The sequence below is a fragment of the Onthophagus taurus genome, chromosome 2, assembly GCF_036711975.1.
Source record: "Onthophagus taurus isolate NC chromosome 2, IU_Otau_3.0, whole genome shotgun sequence".
Taxonomy (NCBI): domain Eukaryota; kingdom Metazoa; phylum Arthropoda; class Insecta; order Coleoptera; family Scarabaeidae; genus Onthophagus; species Onthophagus taurus.
Genome location: NC_091967.1, coordinates 21,922,814 through 21,942,778, shown reverse-complemented (window position 1 = coordinate 21,942,778; position 19,965 = coordinate 21,922,814). Strand labels below are relative to the sequence as shown.

The 19,965-nt window shown below is 37.5% G+C and overlaps 1 protein-coding gene across 2 annotated transcripts in view; it reads right to left on the bottom strand.

Moving 5' to 3' along the window:
- LOC111426396 (Krueppel-like factor 7) overlaps window positions 1-19,965 on the bottom strand; it is a 264,191-nt gene that overhangs the window by 38,187 nt on the left and 206,039 nt on the right. For both annotated transcript variants that reach the window (XM_023060899.2, XM_023060908.2), the window contains exon 2: window positions 13,282-13,921. In XM_023060899.2, coding sequence (XP_022916667.1) covers window positions 13,282-13,921 — 640 coding nt within the window. The remainder of the gene's footprint in view (window positions 1-13,281; window positions 13,922-19,965) is intronic.

Below are 19,965 nucleotides of genomic sequence, written 5' to 3'. Positions count from 1 at the left end.
AATATCGAAATTGGCATTTTTGGATAAAGAGTTGTAAAGAATTTTTGTAATAACTCGAAAATTAAATATGCTAGGGGAAAACGTTGTTCATGAATATTGATTGTAATGTGCCAACAAATTATTATCCGCTTACAAACGTATGATTATTAGTAACCCAGCGGATTTAAAATCGGACACATTTCAATTTGACGATTTTAACAAATTTATTTTTAATTGAAAAATTAAAAGCTGTGGATGTGAATAATATTAATAATAATTGTTAATAATGAATCACAAAATCATAAAACATAAACGATTTCCTTCCAATTATTTCGCATTTTTAGTTATAAACCATAAATTCCAAAACTCTCTAAATTGATGTTTTTGGAAAACAATTTTTATTATTAGATAAAAACTAAAACTGCGGGGAGTAAATGTGTTTGGGAATTGTTTTTAACAAAGCCATTAATAATAATGAATAACGCAATATCAAGAAGAGAAATTTAAAAATATACAAATATACAACTTAGGAATTGCAGAAGAAGCATTGTTTTCATTATTTCAATATTGTAAACCTGTGCCATGGTACAATAATAGGTGTCCAAAGGCTGAAGAAGATGTTGTGCTGATTTTCTATTTTTGTAAATGTGTGCAACTGAACAATAACCAAACTTATTTTGGAAAGTAAAATATTACTTTGTGAAACTTTTACTATTTTTACCAAGTTTCATATATTCTTGTACTCTATTATTCTTATACACAATTAGTCTTGTTCATTTCTATACAGTATAAAACTATCAGGCCAAGTATCTCTGGAATGGGTTGGGATATGGAAGTTTTATAAGAAGTTGTTGTTAGAGTTCGTAAATGACTTCAGTTCTTAAGAAAAAAACTTTCCCTTCAACAAAACGTTTTTATTAGGTGCAAGAGAGAACACTGAAAACTATGCAACTTTCCTTATCAACAATGATTAATAATGATGAGAAACTTAGTAGTTTCGAAGATATTTAGTATTAATACCGAGACTATTAAAAAGAGACAAGATCAATGTTTGCAATAAGTGCAATTCAACATTTACAACCAGGCGACAATAGCCGTTAAGTTCAGTTCCTGGCTGAATTTTCAGTTTTGGCATAACGAGACAACTTGCTCAATAATATTCTGTGGTGCAAGTGAAGTCGTTCCATAATAATGGAATAGTATGTAAGCAAAACAGTCGATATTGGTCTTAAAACAATCTTAGTTGGACCGTACAAACAAATAATCAAACAAGTTACTTGGAATTTATACGGAGCAACCTTCCTGAACTGCTGAATGTTTTGCTGGAAGCATTAAAAAGACCAACGTGGTTTGTCTGTGACTCAGTACCTGAACCGCAAGTTTCCAGAACGATTCGAATTGTGCGTCCATGAAAATGAAAGTAATTCTCAGTTATTGTAAGTTTTTTTTTGTTGTTCCAATTATTATTATGGTGAAAAATTTATTTGGTAACGTAAAATGTAATTCTGTTTTTTATTTTGTTAAATAGTTTTGTTATTTATGTTAAAAAATAATGTTGAGGCCACCTTATTGGTATTAACTATCTTCGAATCTACTAAGAATTGAAATCAATGTTAATAAGGAAAGTTGCACAGTTTTACATGCTCTATCACATGCACCTAATAAAAAGTTTGTGATGAAGGGAAAGTTTCTTTTGACTGCAGGGCCATCTTTATTTTTGTAATAGAATAATAATAATACTTAAGAACTGAAGTCATTTACTTACTTTAACAACCACTTCTTACAAATCTAAGATATTCCAAAGATAGTTGGCCTGGGAGTTTTAAATGAAAGATGATTTTATAATGTTTTAGTGCTGTTTCAAGAAATAATAAGTTTTAAATTAAAGTTATATTTAAATTTAACAGAATCAATGTTATTTGTAGAACCTGTATGGTAGTAGATTAGAGACCTCTGTGCCGTAGAGGTGAATTTAATGCATAAATCACAATCGAGCATAACGAATGGCATCAGTACGTCTCCCAAAGCGAACGTATAGACCGTATCTACCAGTAGCAGGGGTTCGCACAGTTAACCAATCGACAGATAAACGTGGGTGATTTAATGAAATAAAAAGCAATTAAAAGCCGATAATTTCATTTACCTACCGGTGGCAGTTAATTTCGCGTCACTTATTGAAAATGTCGCGACGCTAAAAGCGCCGGTTCGTTAATGTGAAAAAATAATAACGCCGCTTTACGAAGCGGTGGCGACCACTTTTTTTCTATTTTTGTTTCCTTCTTTTCCAACGGTGGCGCGGCGTCGAGTCGTTTGTATTAATAATAAAGGGTAGAACGCTCTCAGAGCGGTCGCTGGCGACGAGATGTAAATTGTTTAGCTGGAACACTGTTAATTTTTGTTAAAATCTAACAGAATTACGACACAAGCGAGCAGTTTACGTCGCCGATCAGATTCTACCACATAATTTAAAAGCAAAATTTAGTTAAATAAAAGTTGTTCCATAATGTGTCCATAAATTTTGTCAACGGAAAGAGAAATATCAATTAACTTAATTCTTATAACAAAAAATTTATCTTGTGTCGTTAAGTTGTCACATAGTATCGGATCAATTAGCCTGTCGGGATTTGTTTACCTCGATGTCAGGTTGTATCCACCTGATGTCATCGTTCAACAGGTGAGTTTAGGGCAGGTGAACGCGTGATTTCGTAGTCATTGGCGTTGACGTGCATAAGGACGAAAAGTGGGTGGCAAAAAGTAGGCCGCGTCAATGAATCGATCACAATTCGGTGTTGAAAATGAGTAGGGTTGTGGAGGAGAGATCCAGTCGATTGTTCCAGTGTAAACGTCGAAGCGAAGTTGAGGAAATTGGATGGGGAAGGCTAATTGAACGAAAAGTTTACGCCCTCGTCGGTGGTTTTTTCGAAACTTCCCTCCGAGCGAACGAACACGTTTCGCGTCGTGTTCGTTTCGTACCCTCGCGTAATTGGGCTGCCGCGAAAAATAAATTTTCCACGGAAAAAGAATGACTGAAAATTATTAGTTCAGTCCACGACCTGGTAACCTTATTTCACGTTATGTTTTTAATATCTTGATGTAGATTGTAAATAACTTATTTTTGATAAAGTGGACGAAACGTTTAAAATGTACGGTGAATTTTAAAATTTTAAAATTTATGAAGTGCACGCGTCTGCATTGAGATTTCCAAGGCGAACGGTTCCCCCGATGTGGACGCAAATTTAATTCTGCAGGAGTCGGTGGGAATTTATTAGATCTGTTTGCCTGCCCGAACCACCAAACCAGCGTCTGAAAGGACGCGATCTCATGAATAAACATAGTTGCCAGCGGCATCTTCGTCTTATATCCTCTTTCAAAGGAAGAGGGCGAATCTTAGAGAGGACATTTCGATGCTCTTGATGCAAAGATCCAAATTTTATGTTCCATGTCAACTCAATTTACACGTTTTTTAAGACTAAAGGCGCATACAAAGATCGCCTAACGTAAATATTTAAAGAGATCGATTTCATTTCTGCTTTCCTGGTAGTAAAAATGGTAGTAAAACCGCCGCCGGAATCAATATCCGGGGCATTTCCGGATCGCCCGTTAAATATTAACTGGTTTTGTTCGCGATTCTCAGTCGGGGGGCCTCTTCGCGCTGCTCCAAAGAAATTTCCTTCTCCTTTTGTCGACGGCTTTAATATTTGAAGTAGACTTCCGGCGCAACGGTATGCTTCGGCCGGAAATACGGACGCGGTCTCGGCGTTGATTTCGCTCTACCCCGGTTTACTATAAATATTCAACCCCGGTTGATTTATGAATTGACCGCCTCCTATCGATTCGAACGAATTAGTTTTTCTTCTCTTCTCTTTTCCTTGTTCCGTCTACGGCGGACGATGTTCGGTCAGCGAATGTTTGTTTTAGAGTCTTCTTGTAAATATTGGTTCTCGTCGACGAATCGGCCCCTCTCAGTGTTCAAATTGAGTATCCTCTTGCTGTTTACCGTCAAGTTTCGAACATGGAAACATTTAATTTCGATGGAAAAACTCGCTTCTGATCGTTTTTCAATCTAAATAGAATTTCGCCAAACTCAATTTTAATTCAAAATTATTACAGTAAAATCACGATATAACGGATTTCGTTAGAACGATCTTTGGATATAACGAACAACATGTTTTTAAGTCATATTATTAATGTTGTCTATTTGATACATCAATATATTTAAACACAAATGTTAGTGCTCATAGATAGAATCCAACTTGGGTTACCGAGGCTCAGAAAAAAAGTTCCAAAGAAAATATAGTAACTTTTGGAACACCAACAACTCATATTGTTGGTAATTTTAACTTTGATATTAAAAATAACAGCAAATTAACACGACTACTTAACGTGAGGTGTTACATTTACGCTCTTGAGCAATTTTTCTATAGTTCGGTTCTCGAAGTGAGTTTCGAAGGTAGTTTCCTGAAACATGTTGTTCCTAAAATTCTTTAGTGGGTGCACTTATTTTGGTTTTCTTCCCATCTCCCTGTAAATCAATTATCTCCAATTGAAGTGAAGCCTTTGCAAGATTTAAAAGCTTCACAGCCACATCAGTCAATTTCCCTGATGGGGATACTTTAAAAGGCGACTTTGAGATTTGCGATAGCTTTCCTATTTCAGCAAAGTCTTGGAATCTTGCGTCAAGTTCCTTCATAACTTCTGATACAAAACTTAAAAACACAAAAGTGTCTATTTCGGAATTGCTTTTATATTGAAGAATAATTGGAAACTGAATGAATTGCTGATTACAATATCATTTTGAAACATATCCAACTCTGCACCAAAAAGCAGACACATTTTGTATAAAATCAGATATTAACTTCCATTTCCTTGCAACTCTACGTTAAGCGCATTCAAATATACTAAAATGTCGTTCAAAAAAGCCGTATTTACCATATTGAACCTGTTTCTAAGAATTCTAAGTATTTTTTATTTCCCTTCTAATCTATCCAAACTTTCTAAGAAGGCGATCCACTTGCTCTTTTATTTCTCAAAAACGTTCAATAACATGGTCTTTACTAAACCAACGAACATTATTGTGTTGGAGTAAGTCTGAATAGGGCGAATCACACTTAGACAAAAACTTTCTGAATTGCCCATGTTGAAGTGTAGAACGAGATCTAATATTATACATTACACTTTGCAGTACCATACTAAGGTTGCTACAAAGAGCTGCTTGGTGATGATCGGTAAGATAGTAACACAGCCTTCTTATTTCTAATTCTTGTTACTAATACTTTATCATTGCCGTCAGGGAATCTGTCAGTTGAAAGACATACCATTTTATGGTAACTAATCTCTGATTTTGTCATAAAATCGTCAAAAATCTTATATAAATCTTCTCCACGGGTCTTTTTTTAATGGCAATATTGTCAACAATATTACATGATCATCCACTGTAATAGCGTATGAAGGTGTGATCTATAAAAGGGCAAACAAGCTGGCTTTGTTATCAGCAGCCTACTTAAGTTTCTGTTATTGTTCTGAATAACGTTGACTATGTCGTTTAGCTTGACTTGTGGTAAACACTCTTTGATTATCTCAGAATCAGAAAATGACTTTTGATGCTTATTAAGCGCTCAACATACACAACATGCAATTTCTGAAGATTTTTCTTGTACTGTCATACACCAAGCTAGCACGGCAGTGTTTTGCTTGTAAGATATTAAATATGTCTGTATTTTTTTATCCTGAATTTCCTACAAGGAAATTTTTGTGAAACTCCTGGTGATTTGTTTGGAAATGTTATTTTAAAGCGCCACTTTTAATAATAGCGACCGTTTTATTGTATATGAGGTAAACTGAAACAGCTTTAGCTCTATGTATATGGCAGTGTAAAACAATACTGATCAGTCCACTCATTTAAAAACTTCATATTTTCGGAATCTACTTTATGTAATAAACACAAGCACTAAACAATACACTAAATCTGAAATGACTAATCACGATCAACAGCGATATCGTTTATTGCCTGCAGAAAGAACACTGTTGGTGCTTGATTCGTTCCAGATTTTATGCGCAGTACGTAACGTAAGGTTTATTTATTTAAAGGCTCATTCATACTATCGATCAACAAATGGTCAATTGACGGGCCGGTCACGGTCAAAGTTATAGTACGTAGTACGTAAGTAAATTGCATCAAGGATAGGAAGTAGCTTTTGCAGCCCGAGCGATTACATGAATTGTGTTAAATGAGACCTACAAATGAGACAGATATCCAACACTATAATGCAGTTGCTACTACTAAATAACAGTAAATCGGAAGACTACTATGGAATGACAACATATATACTAAAATCTATTGTACATGTCATGGTCCAACCATTAAATACAGTAATCAACAAATGTTTTGAACAATTTATTTTCCCCAACGAGCTAAAGATTGCAAGAGTAACTCCTATCCATAAGAAAGGTAGTGCGGATAATCTGAACACTTTTTGACCAATAACCATCTTGCCAATTATCTCAAAAATATTTGAGTATTTGCTAAAATCGCGCCTTCTGTCATATTTATATAAAAAAGATGTGTTTAGTAAAGACCAATATGGTTATGTGAGGAAATCCTCCACAACTACTAATAATCAATCTACTTGAGAAAGTTATCAACGGTTTCAACGAGTCAAATAAAGTCTCGGTGCAGATGCTGGACCTAACAAAGGCGTTTGATTGCGTAAATCACGTAATACTGTTAAATAAATTAAACAATTACAATATAAGGCACCCGACTATTCTTACTTGACAAATCGAGGACAACTGGTACAAAACGGTAGTTACAAGTCGACTATTAAAAATGTTGGGATTGGTGTGCCGCAGGGATCCATCTTGGGGTCAATTTTTTTCTTGTTGTATGTTGAATCCCTGAATCCTTGAAAATATGCAGTACTATAATGTTTGTGGACGATACAACTCTAGTTAACAAGGTGATTTCCAATAACAAGCTAAAAGAAGATAAAGTTTTTAGTCGGATGATCGCTTCCGACTGGTTTAAAGCTAATAGACTACAACTGAATGAGAAAAAAAGACAAAGAATTGAGTTTCACACTAAATCCACTGATGCAATAGTCGCTAAACTACTGAGAGTACTCCTAGAAAGTTCTCTGAAATGGAATGCACAGATATATGAAGTTGGAAAGAAACTCATTCAGTAGTTTTCCAGCCAAGAACAGTGATGAGATTGACAGATCGACATACAGCAATGGTAGTGTACTACTCGAATTTCCAAAGCATTACGTCTTATAGTGTGTTGTTCTGGGGAAGTTCTCTAGGAGCTGAACAAATATTAATAATACAAAAAAGAGCAGTCCGAGCGTTGAACCATTGTTTAAAGAATTAAAAATAATGACTGTCTATTCGCTGTATATTTATAGATGTCTTATTTTCATAAAACAAAACATGAATGATGTGTCGTGTAGAGCGCAATATTATTATTACAGCACGAGAAACAACTCATCTCTATAAATTCCATACCACTGACTGACTAACTGTCAACAATCGGTATATTGCGGTACATCAATGCTCTATTACAAAAAGAGATTAAGGGAGCACTTTGATGAAAACCCATACTATATATCAGCGAGTTCATAGATTCGCCGGGCAAACTGAAGCTGTACAAATCTTCTGTATTATTATATGTTCTATAATGTTATGAATTACATAATGAAATACAAATACTGTATCTGACGACCTGTAACTTTTGAGTTTTTTGGAAATAAATTATTATTATTGTTACAAAACACATATAGAATAAATTAAGCATTTGCTAATTCAAAGTGTGAAATAGTAGCTGCTTACCTACGCATGATGTCACAAACGGGCCTTCAAGTTGTGCATCTTAGATTTCTCTTAGATTGTACCGTCCTTAATATAAAGTAGACTGAACGCAATCCAGGTTTTACTGTACTAGCAACCACCAATTCATTGTATAGTAACTAATGTATATAACTTCAATTTTTAAAGTTGAGAATAAGATAAATACAGTACAGGAAAGGGATTCTATAAACTGTTGGCTGTCAAAACAATAGCAGCTCGATGTCCGTTCTACCGTCAAGGGGTTGGTATTTATCTCGTCTGCTTCGTCGGCAAAAGCCGCTAACGTGTATTATCGGTTGGTTGGCCGTCGTCAGCCAACCAACATGGACGGCGACGTCGCCTCCGTTACCTCTCCAGACCAGATATCGCGCCGCTCTTCATTATTTGATTAACAAGACCGTTAACGTCCGAATAAACGGCACAATCCTGCGGCGATGCCGTGCTTCACTATAGGAATTAACGGCGCGATGAAAATGCATCCCGACAAGGACCCCGCGGGGGCGGAGTTCCAACCGGGACGGTTTAATTTATGTCCGACGGGTGCCGTTCTTGCGGCCGCTAGAAATGCAATTAAGGGCCGCAATTATGGACGGCCGTTATGAACAAGCGAGCCCCTCTGCTGTGTCCGCGCAAAACAAGCACAACGTTCAGTCCGTAATTGCACCCGCTGATTTACCGGCAAGGCGCAGTCGTTCGGACGAAAAGCTAGGAGGCGGAGGCGGCACCGTCGAGATTAAAGTTTACGTTTGCGTCTACGCGATCTCTTAAGTACACATCCCCGACATCAATAGCCGCATTAAATTCCCCGGATCATTGCATTATGTATAGTATTACGCGACCGGATAGGTGAAGCAGCTCTGGCAAATCCTTGGGGTATTATAGGGGGAGGAGATCCGACGTGGCGTGGCGGTTACCGACGCCCAATCTAACTTTAAGAGAAGGTATGCCAAAAAGAACACGACGCACACATTGTACCCGAGACAACCCGCCTCCGACAGCGTCACGTGTCGTTGCTATCCCATCAATATTTGTCGGTTTATATTACTCTTGCTTGGTCTTGATTTATTATTTCTGATACGACGAGCGGTGTATTATAATCCCCAGGGATATTCTAAGACATTAACTATAGACGATAAAGACCGCTACTTATAAATGTCTTAGAATAGAAAGTTTGTAATTTTAAGGGTAATCGACTATTTATATAACAATGTGTAAACACAACGTATTAACAACAGTGTTAGCCACGGGACTTAAAGACTTAATACCTAAATTGTATGGTCAGAGTTAATCCTAATTTGAATAGGGATTTGGGGAATAGGAAATGGTAAACAGGAACCAAACGTAGTGTGTATCTCGACTAATGTTATATAACGTCGTGTTATAACACTACAATGTTAGGTATTAATTTAATCACATCAACCAATTATGGTTTATAAATCCTTTTTTTTATATTTAAAAAAGTCCGATGGTACTTTTGGATTAAGTTTTTCTACGAGTTTTGTAGACAGTACAAAGTCGTAAATTCAAATTTCGACCGGTCGTGAAGGCACACGTTTTAGCATGTGAGAAATCGGTGGGTAGATACGGAACCGGCATGGGTCTCGAAGCAAATCCCCACATATCCAGGCAGCACTTGACTCGCGAAATCCTAGGAATAAAAATAATATATTGGCCCGGCCGAATATATTTGCTTTCTATGCATTCGACGAGCGAAGACTGTGCCCCGGAAAGGAATCGGCGGGGGTCCTCGGATCCGGAACCGTACCACGGTAAATCTTCTCATCTGTTTCAGACAATATAACTTCCCCACTTGGCAAACGCTCGCGGGCTCCTATCGCCCAGATAAATTCCGGAACGAAGAAAGGCATCCTAAAATTTTTGGTGTCTTCCGCCCCTTAACGTTCTTTCTTTTCATCATCTCCGCCCATTCGGTTAGGCGACGCTATCGATATCGGTTTCATACCGGTGCCAAAACGTGAAAAAACGAAGGTCGCTTCAATTACGAAATTGGGTTATAAAAATTCCAAGTGGGGAAAAGTACAATTGACGTGATAGATACCCCCAATTTGAACCGACCATTTCAACAAAAGCACGCGTTTTCGAAAAAGGCGTCAAAAATATTTACGCTCACGCCTGCCAACAATAACGCAATTTAGAGAATGCCGTAAATTTTGTGAGCAACGGTGGCGGCGGCGGGTTTCTTTTGTTTTAAGTCACGCTCCATGCTCAGGCGCACTTGATTTATTTCAGCGTTTTTGCTGTCGGTCGCGACGTTGTTCGGCTCGAGCATTAAAAGTGCATTGTATTCGGTTGTAGTGCATGCAACCCAAATAACAATGCTGCCATCGTGTGGAAAGAAATCTAATGTACTGCTAATCAATTAATTAATTACACATAGCTGAAAAAAATTAGGACAACACTTTTTTTTGAAATCTGTAACTTTTTAACTTGCAAAACAAAGTGGGAACGACTCTCATAGTATCGATGACAGTCGGGTTTTCTGTGGATTGGTGAGGTTTAATACCGTGTATGCCCTCCACCAGCACAAATCACCTCCTCACACCTGCGTGGCATGCTTCGCACTAGTCTGCGAAGAGATTCTTGGGGTATACTTTCCCATTCCTCAATCAGGGCTTGTGTCATTTCCTGTATGGATAGTAGTGGATTAGGACGCTTACAAACACAAGTCAAGCTGATACCACACGTGTTCAATACGATTCCGGTCAAGACTTAACGCCGGCCATTCCATGACCTGAATTCCACGTTCTTGCAAAAAGTTTCTGGTGATGCCGGCGGAATGTGGCTTTGCATTGTCCTGCAGTACGATGAAATTTCGACCGACGCCATATGCAGCAGGCCATATGCTGTGTCACAAAGACCAGTAACTGGTCCACAGTTGCTTCGAGAACATCGTGTTGCTCGATTACAATTTGCACGAGATCATGTTCAGTGGACATGATCTCACATTTTGAGTGGCGAAACGTACTGTTCTCAGACGAGGTTTGGCTTGTACTCTCGAGATGGTCGCGAGAAATTTTGTGCAACTTCTCTGAAAGAATATAATACCAGGGAGGATCTGTAATGGTTTGAGGATGAATCTGCTCCGAAACATGTACGAAGCTATGTTTTATCAAAGGATTGAATTGAAGAAATTTTGGCTGAAGACGTGGTTTCCTTCGGCCCACTTATTGGTGACAACTTCTTGTTCATGCACGATAATGCTCGCTCCCACACAGCCCGCATAGTGTCCCAATATCTGGATGATTTGGATATCAGCAGAATGGAGTGGCCTGCACGTAGCCCTGAATTAAATCCCATACACATGTGGGATATGCTAGGGACGTGAGAATAGCGCTAGAAGAAGAGTAGAACCAGATTCTTAAAATCTCGAAGAGATTAGAAAGAGTCTCGAAGGATGAGGGATACCATTCAAGCGAGGGGAGGAAATATCCGTTATTAACAATTTGTTTGATTTACTTGTCACAATTTAATACACTACAGTACATTTCATCAACATCTATGACTTGCTTTAATTTCTGATGTCGCTGCCTAACAAGCTGCGTTATGTTTTAGAGCTTGTAATTTTGATGTTAACAATAACAGAAACTTGAACAATAAACAGAAATGACTAGAACAAACAAGACTACAAGCTCCTTATGTTTAAAATGAATATCTTTTGTCGGTGCACAACACAGTAAGCTTCAAAGTGTAGGAAGAAAACACGCATTAACGTTATTCACCATTGCTGAAATTGAAGATATGACAAAATGAGGAAGGCACGTACATAAATTGGCACAGGGTAGACCTTTCAAATAAAAAAACTTTATTCAAATCGAGTAATACGTTTAAAAGTTATTGCATTTTGCAACTGGTCATCATTTTAGGTGATGCGTTTTTTATGCCGCTGAGTGTATATGCCGTTGAAGTAAAACAAATTTGATTTGCCTAGAACTATTATTTAAAAAGTTACAGATTTCGAAAAAATTGTTGCCCTAATTATTTTGAGCAGTGCATGGTTGTACTAGAATACCTAATCTAATCGATACACAAACTTGCAAAGTGTGAAACGTCCAGTTCCAGTAACGAGGAAACTACGATGTGTTAAGTAGTGAAACGGAGTTGAACACCCTAACAGCCACTGACCTTTGACGTCGTCGCGAAAATGGTCTTTCTACTTCAACTGAAGCAGTTACGGTCGAGGCATTACCGCCGTAATAAAATTTCATCGTCGCCGCACTGACATCGCCCTTCGCGCCTCTATCAATTCTTAAATTAATTCGGAGAGAATGGCGCGTGAACCAATTTTCACGAAATTGTTGCAGTAAAATTTGATTGTACATCCATTCCAAAGGAAAATTGACATTGAACAAGAAATTCCCACAACGTTTCACTTATTTCTCATACACAATATTTATTTTTAGTCCTAATTTTTCTAAGATTTAAATTTGATTTTGATATAAAACATTCTTTTCCTTTTCATTCTGATCCCGTTATCTTCCGACGTCTGGGAAACTGAACATTTCGTTCAAAGCCACGATAACGACCCCACATCTCCCTGAGGAGATGCAACTCGGACGTGGGTTGCATTTGAGATGCGATCTGAATTTCAATAGGGGACAAGGTGCTAAGATCTCTGGGAAACCTCTTCCCTTGAGAGTGATAACTAGATAACCGGGACTTCATTCCAGGTTTAGCTGATTAATGAAGTCCGGTAGATATTTTCGCGCAACTATAACCCTCAGTACGACCTATGGGACTCCATCCCCGTAAATAATTCCGTTTAATATGCGAAACTGGACCGAAACCGCATCCCCAAATTAATTATGAACTTAATTTTGAAGTATTGCCGTTGGGAATAAAGTTGCATAAAGATGTGTGTCCATTTAAAACTAAAATTTATTTACGGGGAATCAAAACGGAAGTAGCACCACTGCATTCAACGCCAGAGGCAGATAAACATTTTTCCTTGGAACCATTATTTTCTCGTCAAGTTCCGGGAGACTTTGGGCGAAATCTGTTCGGGCCATCAATTCGAAGTTTCGAAGCCTCGCGGACGAGAAGCGAGTCGGAACATTTATCACCGCCTTTCGCGTGCCGCGTGTCGAATACGTTTTTAACTATAGTTTCTACCCCAACGGGCTCAGTTCTCGGATCTGTTCAAGACGCGCCCGATAAATTATTTATTACTTTGACAAAACTTAACAGTGAAACAGTATAAAACGTGAATAATTTTATATAGAATGAAATTAGGTGATAAGAACTTCAAATTCCATTAAAATTATGTTAGTCAGATTTCTCTACGCAAACGGAAATCGACCCAATTCACATAAAACCGGATTACTAAGGGTACTAGCAAGAATCTAATTTCCTAAATTGTTCCTCGGTTCCTCCTAATATACGATAGAAACGCCCTCTCGAGATCTTGTACCTAGAAAATTCAGTGTTTTATTATTTTACCTGTGTGGGTTCGTTGGTGAGCCTTCAGATGCGAACTCTTCGTATAGACCTTCTTGCACCCGAGGAATTGGCACTTGTGTATCCTCCTCTTCGAGTCCGGTGAATGATCGAGCCTTGAGTGCTTGGTAACGCCGGACGCTGGTGAAGCGGGAGATGCACTCACCCTCGAAATCATCATGTAACCGAGACTCGGCACATGATGATGGTCTCTGCCCTTTAACCTCACCAGGTTACTCTTCGTCGAGTTGATCCGGTGCGTCGTTACGTCGACGTCGCTAGCACTAGAGCTTTCGTTGCTATGTCCTTGCCCCGACTCGGGGCTACTCGGGGGTGTTAACGTCGACTTAAGGGCCCCTAGCCTTAGCTGGAGAGCTTCACTACTTTCTCTTCGGTGTCGTTCTTCGTAACCATCTTCAAAATCATCGTCGTCGTCGATAGGTTCCTGTTTGACGAGGACGTCGCAGGAGAGTGACGCAAATGAGCACATCGAGCTTGTTGGACTTGTACTTAATGAATCTAGATGGTTGTGTCTTAATTCTTCCATTTGGATATCTACGGAATCCCAACCGCTACTACTCGATGTTAACCAGTTGTTCTTTTTGGGTTCATCTTGAAGGAACGCTTCCATTTCATAACATGTCTGTAAGAATAAAAAGAAAATATTTTAAAAAACTATTTTTTTTGAAATGAAGTAAATTTGAAAATGCGGTTTTATCCGGGAAAACTCGATTTAACGCGATTACCATCCCGTGTTATTGTCCGATGGCAGTTCGCCTCGGTTTTAATTAAACTCCATCAGATTAGAGCGAAGCGTTCTTTCTAATTGCTTTCGTCGCGTCGCGAACAATGCCGGATTTGCATCCGGTGCTTTTATTAAAACTAAGGTAAAAACTCTTCAGGCGTTTCCCGTTTTTCCTCCGGGTGAGTTTTGCGTTTGAGTGGCTTGGACCGTAGACTCGGTTGGCTAAAAGGGAGTTCGTCCTTCGCTTTTAGCAAAACTTCGAAGCAGTTACGTAATTCAGTTAGCCGGAATGACCGTTCAGATCCGTAATAAAATAGATTTATGACCCTGGGAAGCACCCTTCACGGGGTGCTACGCCCCACCGGAACGCCAGTTGTAATGGGACGCGGAATTACGCTCAACGGCCCGCCACGTTGTCCGCGAATTTGTTCACATGTAAAACAGAAAAATGTTACTCATTTATCTTAATAACTTCGGCTGTCGATGACACCCATTATAAACAGGATTACTTATTAAGTTTAATGCTACAAGTTGAAAGTATTTACATGGAGGAAATGAGATGAACTTCTACTATGTGTCTTGGTAGAAAAGTTTTCTAACCACGCGGAAACTGCAGCTATCTCACAATCGAATAATATCGGGCTCTTCGTATGCCCCGAAACTCGACGGAAACCACATTCCTCTTCTGTCAGAGCGGTATTTGTAGACGTTGCCGTCGCAAGTACGAAACAAACGGGGCGCAGATCTCGAATGCGACATTCGCATATTGAAACCCAAAGCCGTTCGCCAAATATCTCCGGGGAATTACAATATTCGTTACACATATCTAAGAAGGAAGCAAACACATCCGACAAGTTCAACACGAAGAATTAATAAACGAAGTAATATGTAACTGTATGACATTCAGAACCAAAATCTTTAAATGTTCGTCAAAACAAGTTAATTAAGAATTTAATAAAATTATCAAATTTAATAAAAGATTGATCGTTTGTTAATTATAACTGTCCAACGATAATTAGCTAGTAAAATAAACAAAGCATAACGATGTGGATGTTCTGCAAATAAAAGTTTCGGTGCCATGGGATTTCAATTAAACTGCTGCTATATCAAAGCGATTAAAATTTTATATTAAACTAAAAACCAACGGTCCCGCTGTCCGTTTTTGAGTTGACAGTCACGGATTAGGTGAGGCACGGATTGTTCGATACGTGAACATGTTGAAGCGGTGAATGTGCGTGTGTAATCGCAAAAACCCCGGGGCATGTGTTGGGGTCGCTCGGCATCCACCGGTAATCGAATTTTCTTTAATCAAGTTCGATCGTACAAAGTCGCAATTTTGCCACAATGGGAGATCATTAGAGCGCACTACAATAGGACATGGATTTTTCAATAAAAATTGTTGTTACACCATAAAATAAATAATCCAAACAAACCAAAATGAAATAACTTTAAATCGATTTAAATTAATTTCGAGTTAATATTAATGTATTTTATTTATAACAGTTTATAACAGCTGCCCTATAACGGTTGGGTTTCCTTTAATCGAAGTGAATGAATGTAATCAATTTATTCTCGACTCAATTGATTCACACAATGGATATTTAATTGTAGTGATCGTTTTTGTTAAACGTACAAAATTAAACATTTGTTAATAAACATTAAAAACTGTTTGTATTCATAAACCCAAAACGTCGATAAACTTTTGTGACACATTTAAATATTTCGTTTTTAGCTTTTCAATGTTGTTTGAACCAGGCAAATATAAATAAAACATAGCATCCCCAACCCCCCGATATAAATTTAGGGATAACGTTATTCTGGGATGACAGCGATTCGAAATTTGCGTCGCTGTAAATGAAAACCAAACAAACTTTTAATTCGGACTCAAAGGATAATCTGGGTACGCGGGTGGTCCGGAATTTTATTAATTCCACCCCATTAGCCTCCGGGTCTCAGCACCGCGTCGTTCAAAACCAATAAGAAAATGAGATGAAGACGGAACGAACGGCCCGTCCCGGATTATTAATCCACGGACGACGTCCTGGCGACGGACGATATCTAAATATTTGATCCGGAAAGTGCCTGTTTATGCTTTCCGATTTTACGGAATTTAATTTACTTAAACCTCACAAAAAGGAAAATAAAGAAATTTTTATTCGAAACAAATTATTTAATTCAAGAACGGTAGAATCTAAGAGCACTGCTACATAACTTGAAGGCCCGTTCATGACGTCACGCATGGGCAAACAACTATATCACACTTTGAATTAGCAAATGCTTAAATTAATCTATTCGTGTTTTCTAATGTTGTTAATTCGAGACTTAATAAGGTTCATTATGTAAAAGAAAAATCTTAGTTACTGGACCACTCTAGACTGTCGAAAATTAAACCTAACTTTCCGATTTCTTTCCGTGAAAATATTAAAAGATATGAAAAAAAATGTTGTATGTACTTTTAGGAATATGAAATGTATTTTTATAATTAATTATAATAAAAAATGAAACAACGTTCAAACGGGAAAGGTTTCGGCTACAATATTCAAGCTAGAACATAAACAAAAAGTTAATAAGTTTTTATAACTCAAAACCTACAGAAAGACAATAGAAAATGGTCGACATATTACAAAAACTTTGCGTTTTAGTCCAAAAAAAATAGCACTAAATTGTTTGTATCTAAAGAATTACATCATATCAAAAAATCCGTACATCTTTCTGTAGCTTTTGAGATACTAAAAGCTAAATAACTTTTTGTTTTTGTTCTAGCTTAAAAATTGTAGCTGAAACCCTTCCGGCCGCCCGTTTTAACAGAGCTTTTATCAAGCAGCTACATGGCGGTAATTTTTTATTTTAATTAATTAGAAATATATATTTTGTATTTCTAAAGATACAAAATAAAAAAGATCGGAAAGTTAGGTTTAATTTTCGGCGGGTTAGAGTGGTCTAACTCCTTAAGAGGGCTAAAACCCGAATGTTGCTAGTTCTAAGTTCAGTGTTATTCTACTTTTAATTCAATAACAATATACAACAATCTAGCGCTGAATAACAATTAAAACTAGAACTAACACTAGATGTAGAACTAGAAAATTTCAGGTTACTTGAACTAACCCTAATGTTTCTAGTTCTAGGTCTAAGTGTTAGTTCTAGTACTAGTTTAATAAAAATATACAACAACCTAACGCGTGTGAAGTTGGTCATAGATTTCAGCCATAGATTTTAAACTGAAAAAAATACGTTTCGTTATGTTCTAAGTGAATACAACGAAGTCAGATATAATATTAAAAGAACTAAATGTGCAACGTGCGCACGACAGCCTGCAAAAGAATTTGAAGAATCTTGGGGAAAACGAAAAAAAGAGACGTATATGTGTGAATACGTCTCTTTTTCGTATTCACACATAAAAACGACGTACTCAAAGAAAGTTAAACCAGATCTGCAAAAGAAATTGTCTTATATTAACAAAATTCCTCATGTAAAAAAATTATCAAAAAATTATGTCGTTGCAAAATTTAATAACGAAAAGCTTTACTACGAAAGCTTTGATACAATTAATTGCAAAATGAACAAACAAGACATATGGTTGGATAATTTAGTCGTTGATTATGCATTGAGAATATTGGCAAAGGATAAAAATATTAAAATATTTTCTCATTGAGAAGTAGATAATATTATGAAAGGGTTTTTACCAAAAACAATCAGCAAATTCCAAAAATATTTTATCCCTATATTACGTAGTAGTCATTGGATGTTAATGGTAGCAAATATTGAAGATCACCAAGTTTTATTTTTTGATCCAATGACTACTGAAACTAGAAAAGAACAAACTTAATATAAACAATTGACCAATTGATTGTTGGATTGGCGATTGTTCGAAGAAAATCGATTTTCCCGGAATATGAGAAATGGTTAGGAAAATTTTCTTTTTGGATCTGAAGCAAGGGGCGACCAGGAATATGATGCCGTTGAAATTAGATCAATTAGGAACTCCGAACAGGTAAAAATTTGCGATTGTTTGACGAAAAACGATTTTCCCGGAATATAAGAAATGGTTAGGAAAATTTTCTTTTTGAATTTGAAGCAAGAGGTGACCAGAAATACGATGCCGTTGAAATTAGATCGATTAGGAACCCCAAGCAGGCCAAAATTTTGCGATTAAATACCCCGATCATGCATTTTTTTCAGTTTAAAATCTATGGCCAACTTCACACGCGTAACAACCTAACACTGAATAACAACTAAAATTAGAACTAGCACTAGAACTGATACTAGACCTAGAAACATTCGGGTTTAGCCGTGCGTCTCTTAAAACGCCTAAAGCCTTAAGAGACGAACGGCTAAAGCCGAATGTTTCTAGTTCTAAGTCTAGTATTAGTTCTACTTTTAGTTCAATCAAGATATGCAACCATCTAACGCTGAATAACAACTAAAACTAGAGCTAACACTATCAGTAGAACTAATACTAGACCTAGAACTAGAAACATTCGGGTTTAGCCGTCTTAAGAGACGTACGGTTAAAGCCGAATGTTTCTAATTCTAGATCTAGTGCTGGTTCTAGTTTCAGTTCCAGCACTAAAACTATCACTAGACCTCGAACTAGAAACATTCGGGTTTAGCCGCCTTAAGAGATGTACGGCTAAAGCCGAATGTTTCTAGTTCTAGGTCTAGTGTTAGTTCTACTAATAGTGTTAGCTCCAGTTTTAGTTGTTATTCAGCGTTAGATGGTTGCATATCTTTATTGAATTAAAAGTAAAACTAATACTAGACTTAGAACTAGAAACATTCGGCTTTAGCCGTTCGTCTCTTAAGACGGCTAAACCTCAACGTTTCTAGTAGTGTTATTTCAATAAAAATATAAAACAACCTAACACTGAGTTATAATTAAAACTAAAACTAACTCTACACCTAGAACTAGAAAGACCTAGGATGTTTCTAGTTCTAGGTCTAGTGTTAGTTTTAGTTTTATTTCAATAAAAATATACAACAATCTCCATAATAACTAAAACTAGAGCCAATACTAGCACTAGAACTAAAACTAGGCCTAGAAGTATAAACATTCAGGTTTAGCCCTGCATCTTTTAACCCTTTCGGGACTCCTGGTACACATATGAATCACTAAGTTTCATGTATTCCTACATCTCCCAGTAAAGAAATCGTCGCGAAAGGGTTAACGCACCGTTTTAGATTCCAGTCCTTGTATTTAAATAACGTTTTTAATATGAATATGCAACCAATATCGCATTATAATCTTCAATAATAGACAACTAATATTACATAAAATATATTTTTTGTAATTTACTATGAATGTGTAAGAAGACAAAGATTGTGTTAATAACTTTTATTGGCAATAAACGAGCTGTGTACCGTGAAAAGACAAGGGTTGTTCGGGAGATTTCCCCCCCATCCCTAGAATGACGTATAATATAGCCTGTTGGACGCGCGGCGTTGTTTCCGCGTCCGGAACATTTAATCTCCGATTGGGGTTAGTCGACCCCTCTCGGTAAGATTCGGTAATTAATGTAGTCCGGGAATGAAGGGGGATTTCCCTGATGTTCTGTAGGATACCGAACCCCAAGCAGAGGAGGCCGAAATTTATAAAAGCGACGTCGTTGTCCTGGCGCACTTAAAATGCTCCCGGCTCAATTTATAAATGGAGTCGACGCGATGACTACGAGATAAGTGAATTAAGCTCGCCGTTGGTGAGTTCGGATTGGGATTCGCCATATTTTAATTAGGCTAAAACGTAAGGGCCCAATTACATTACCAGTCCTATATCTTTTCAATTGGACGAAAAGGGAGCGAAAGGCGCGACGTCGCCATCGCGTCCTGAATTTTTATCCACGGTACCGTGAGTTACAAGCGCTAATTACGGACAAGAAGCATTTGCTACGGAGAAACGGCCAATTATCGAAGGGTACGAGATTAAATTGGATTTTCTAAACCTGAAA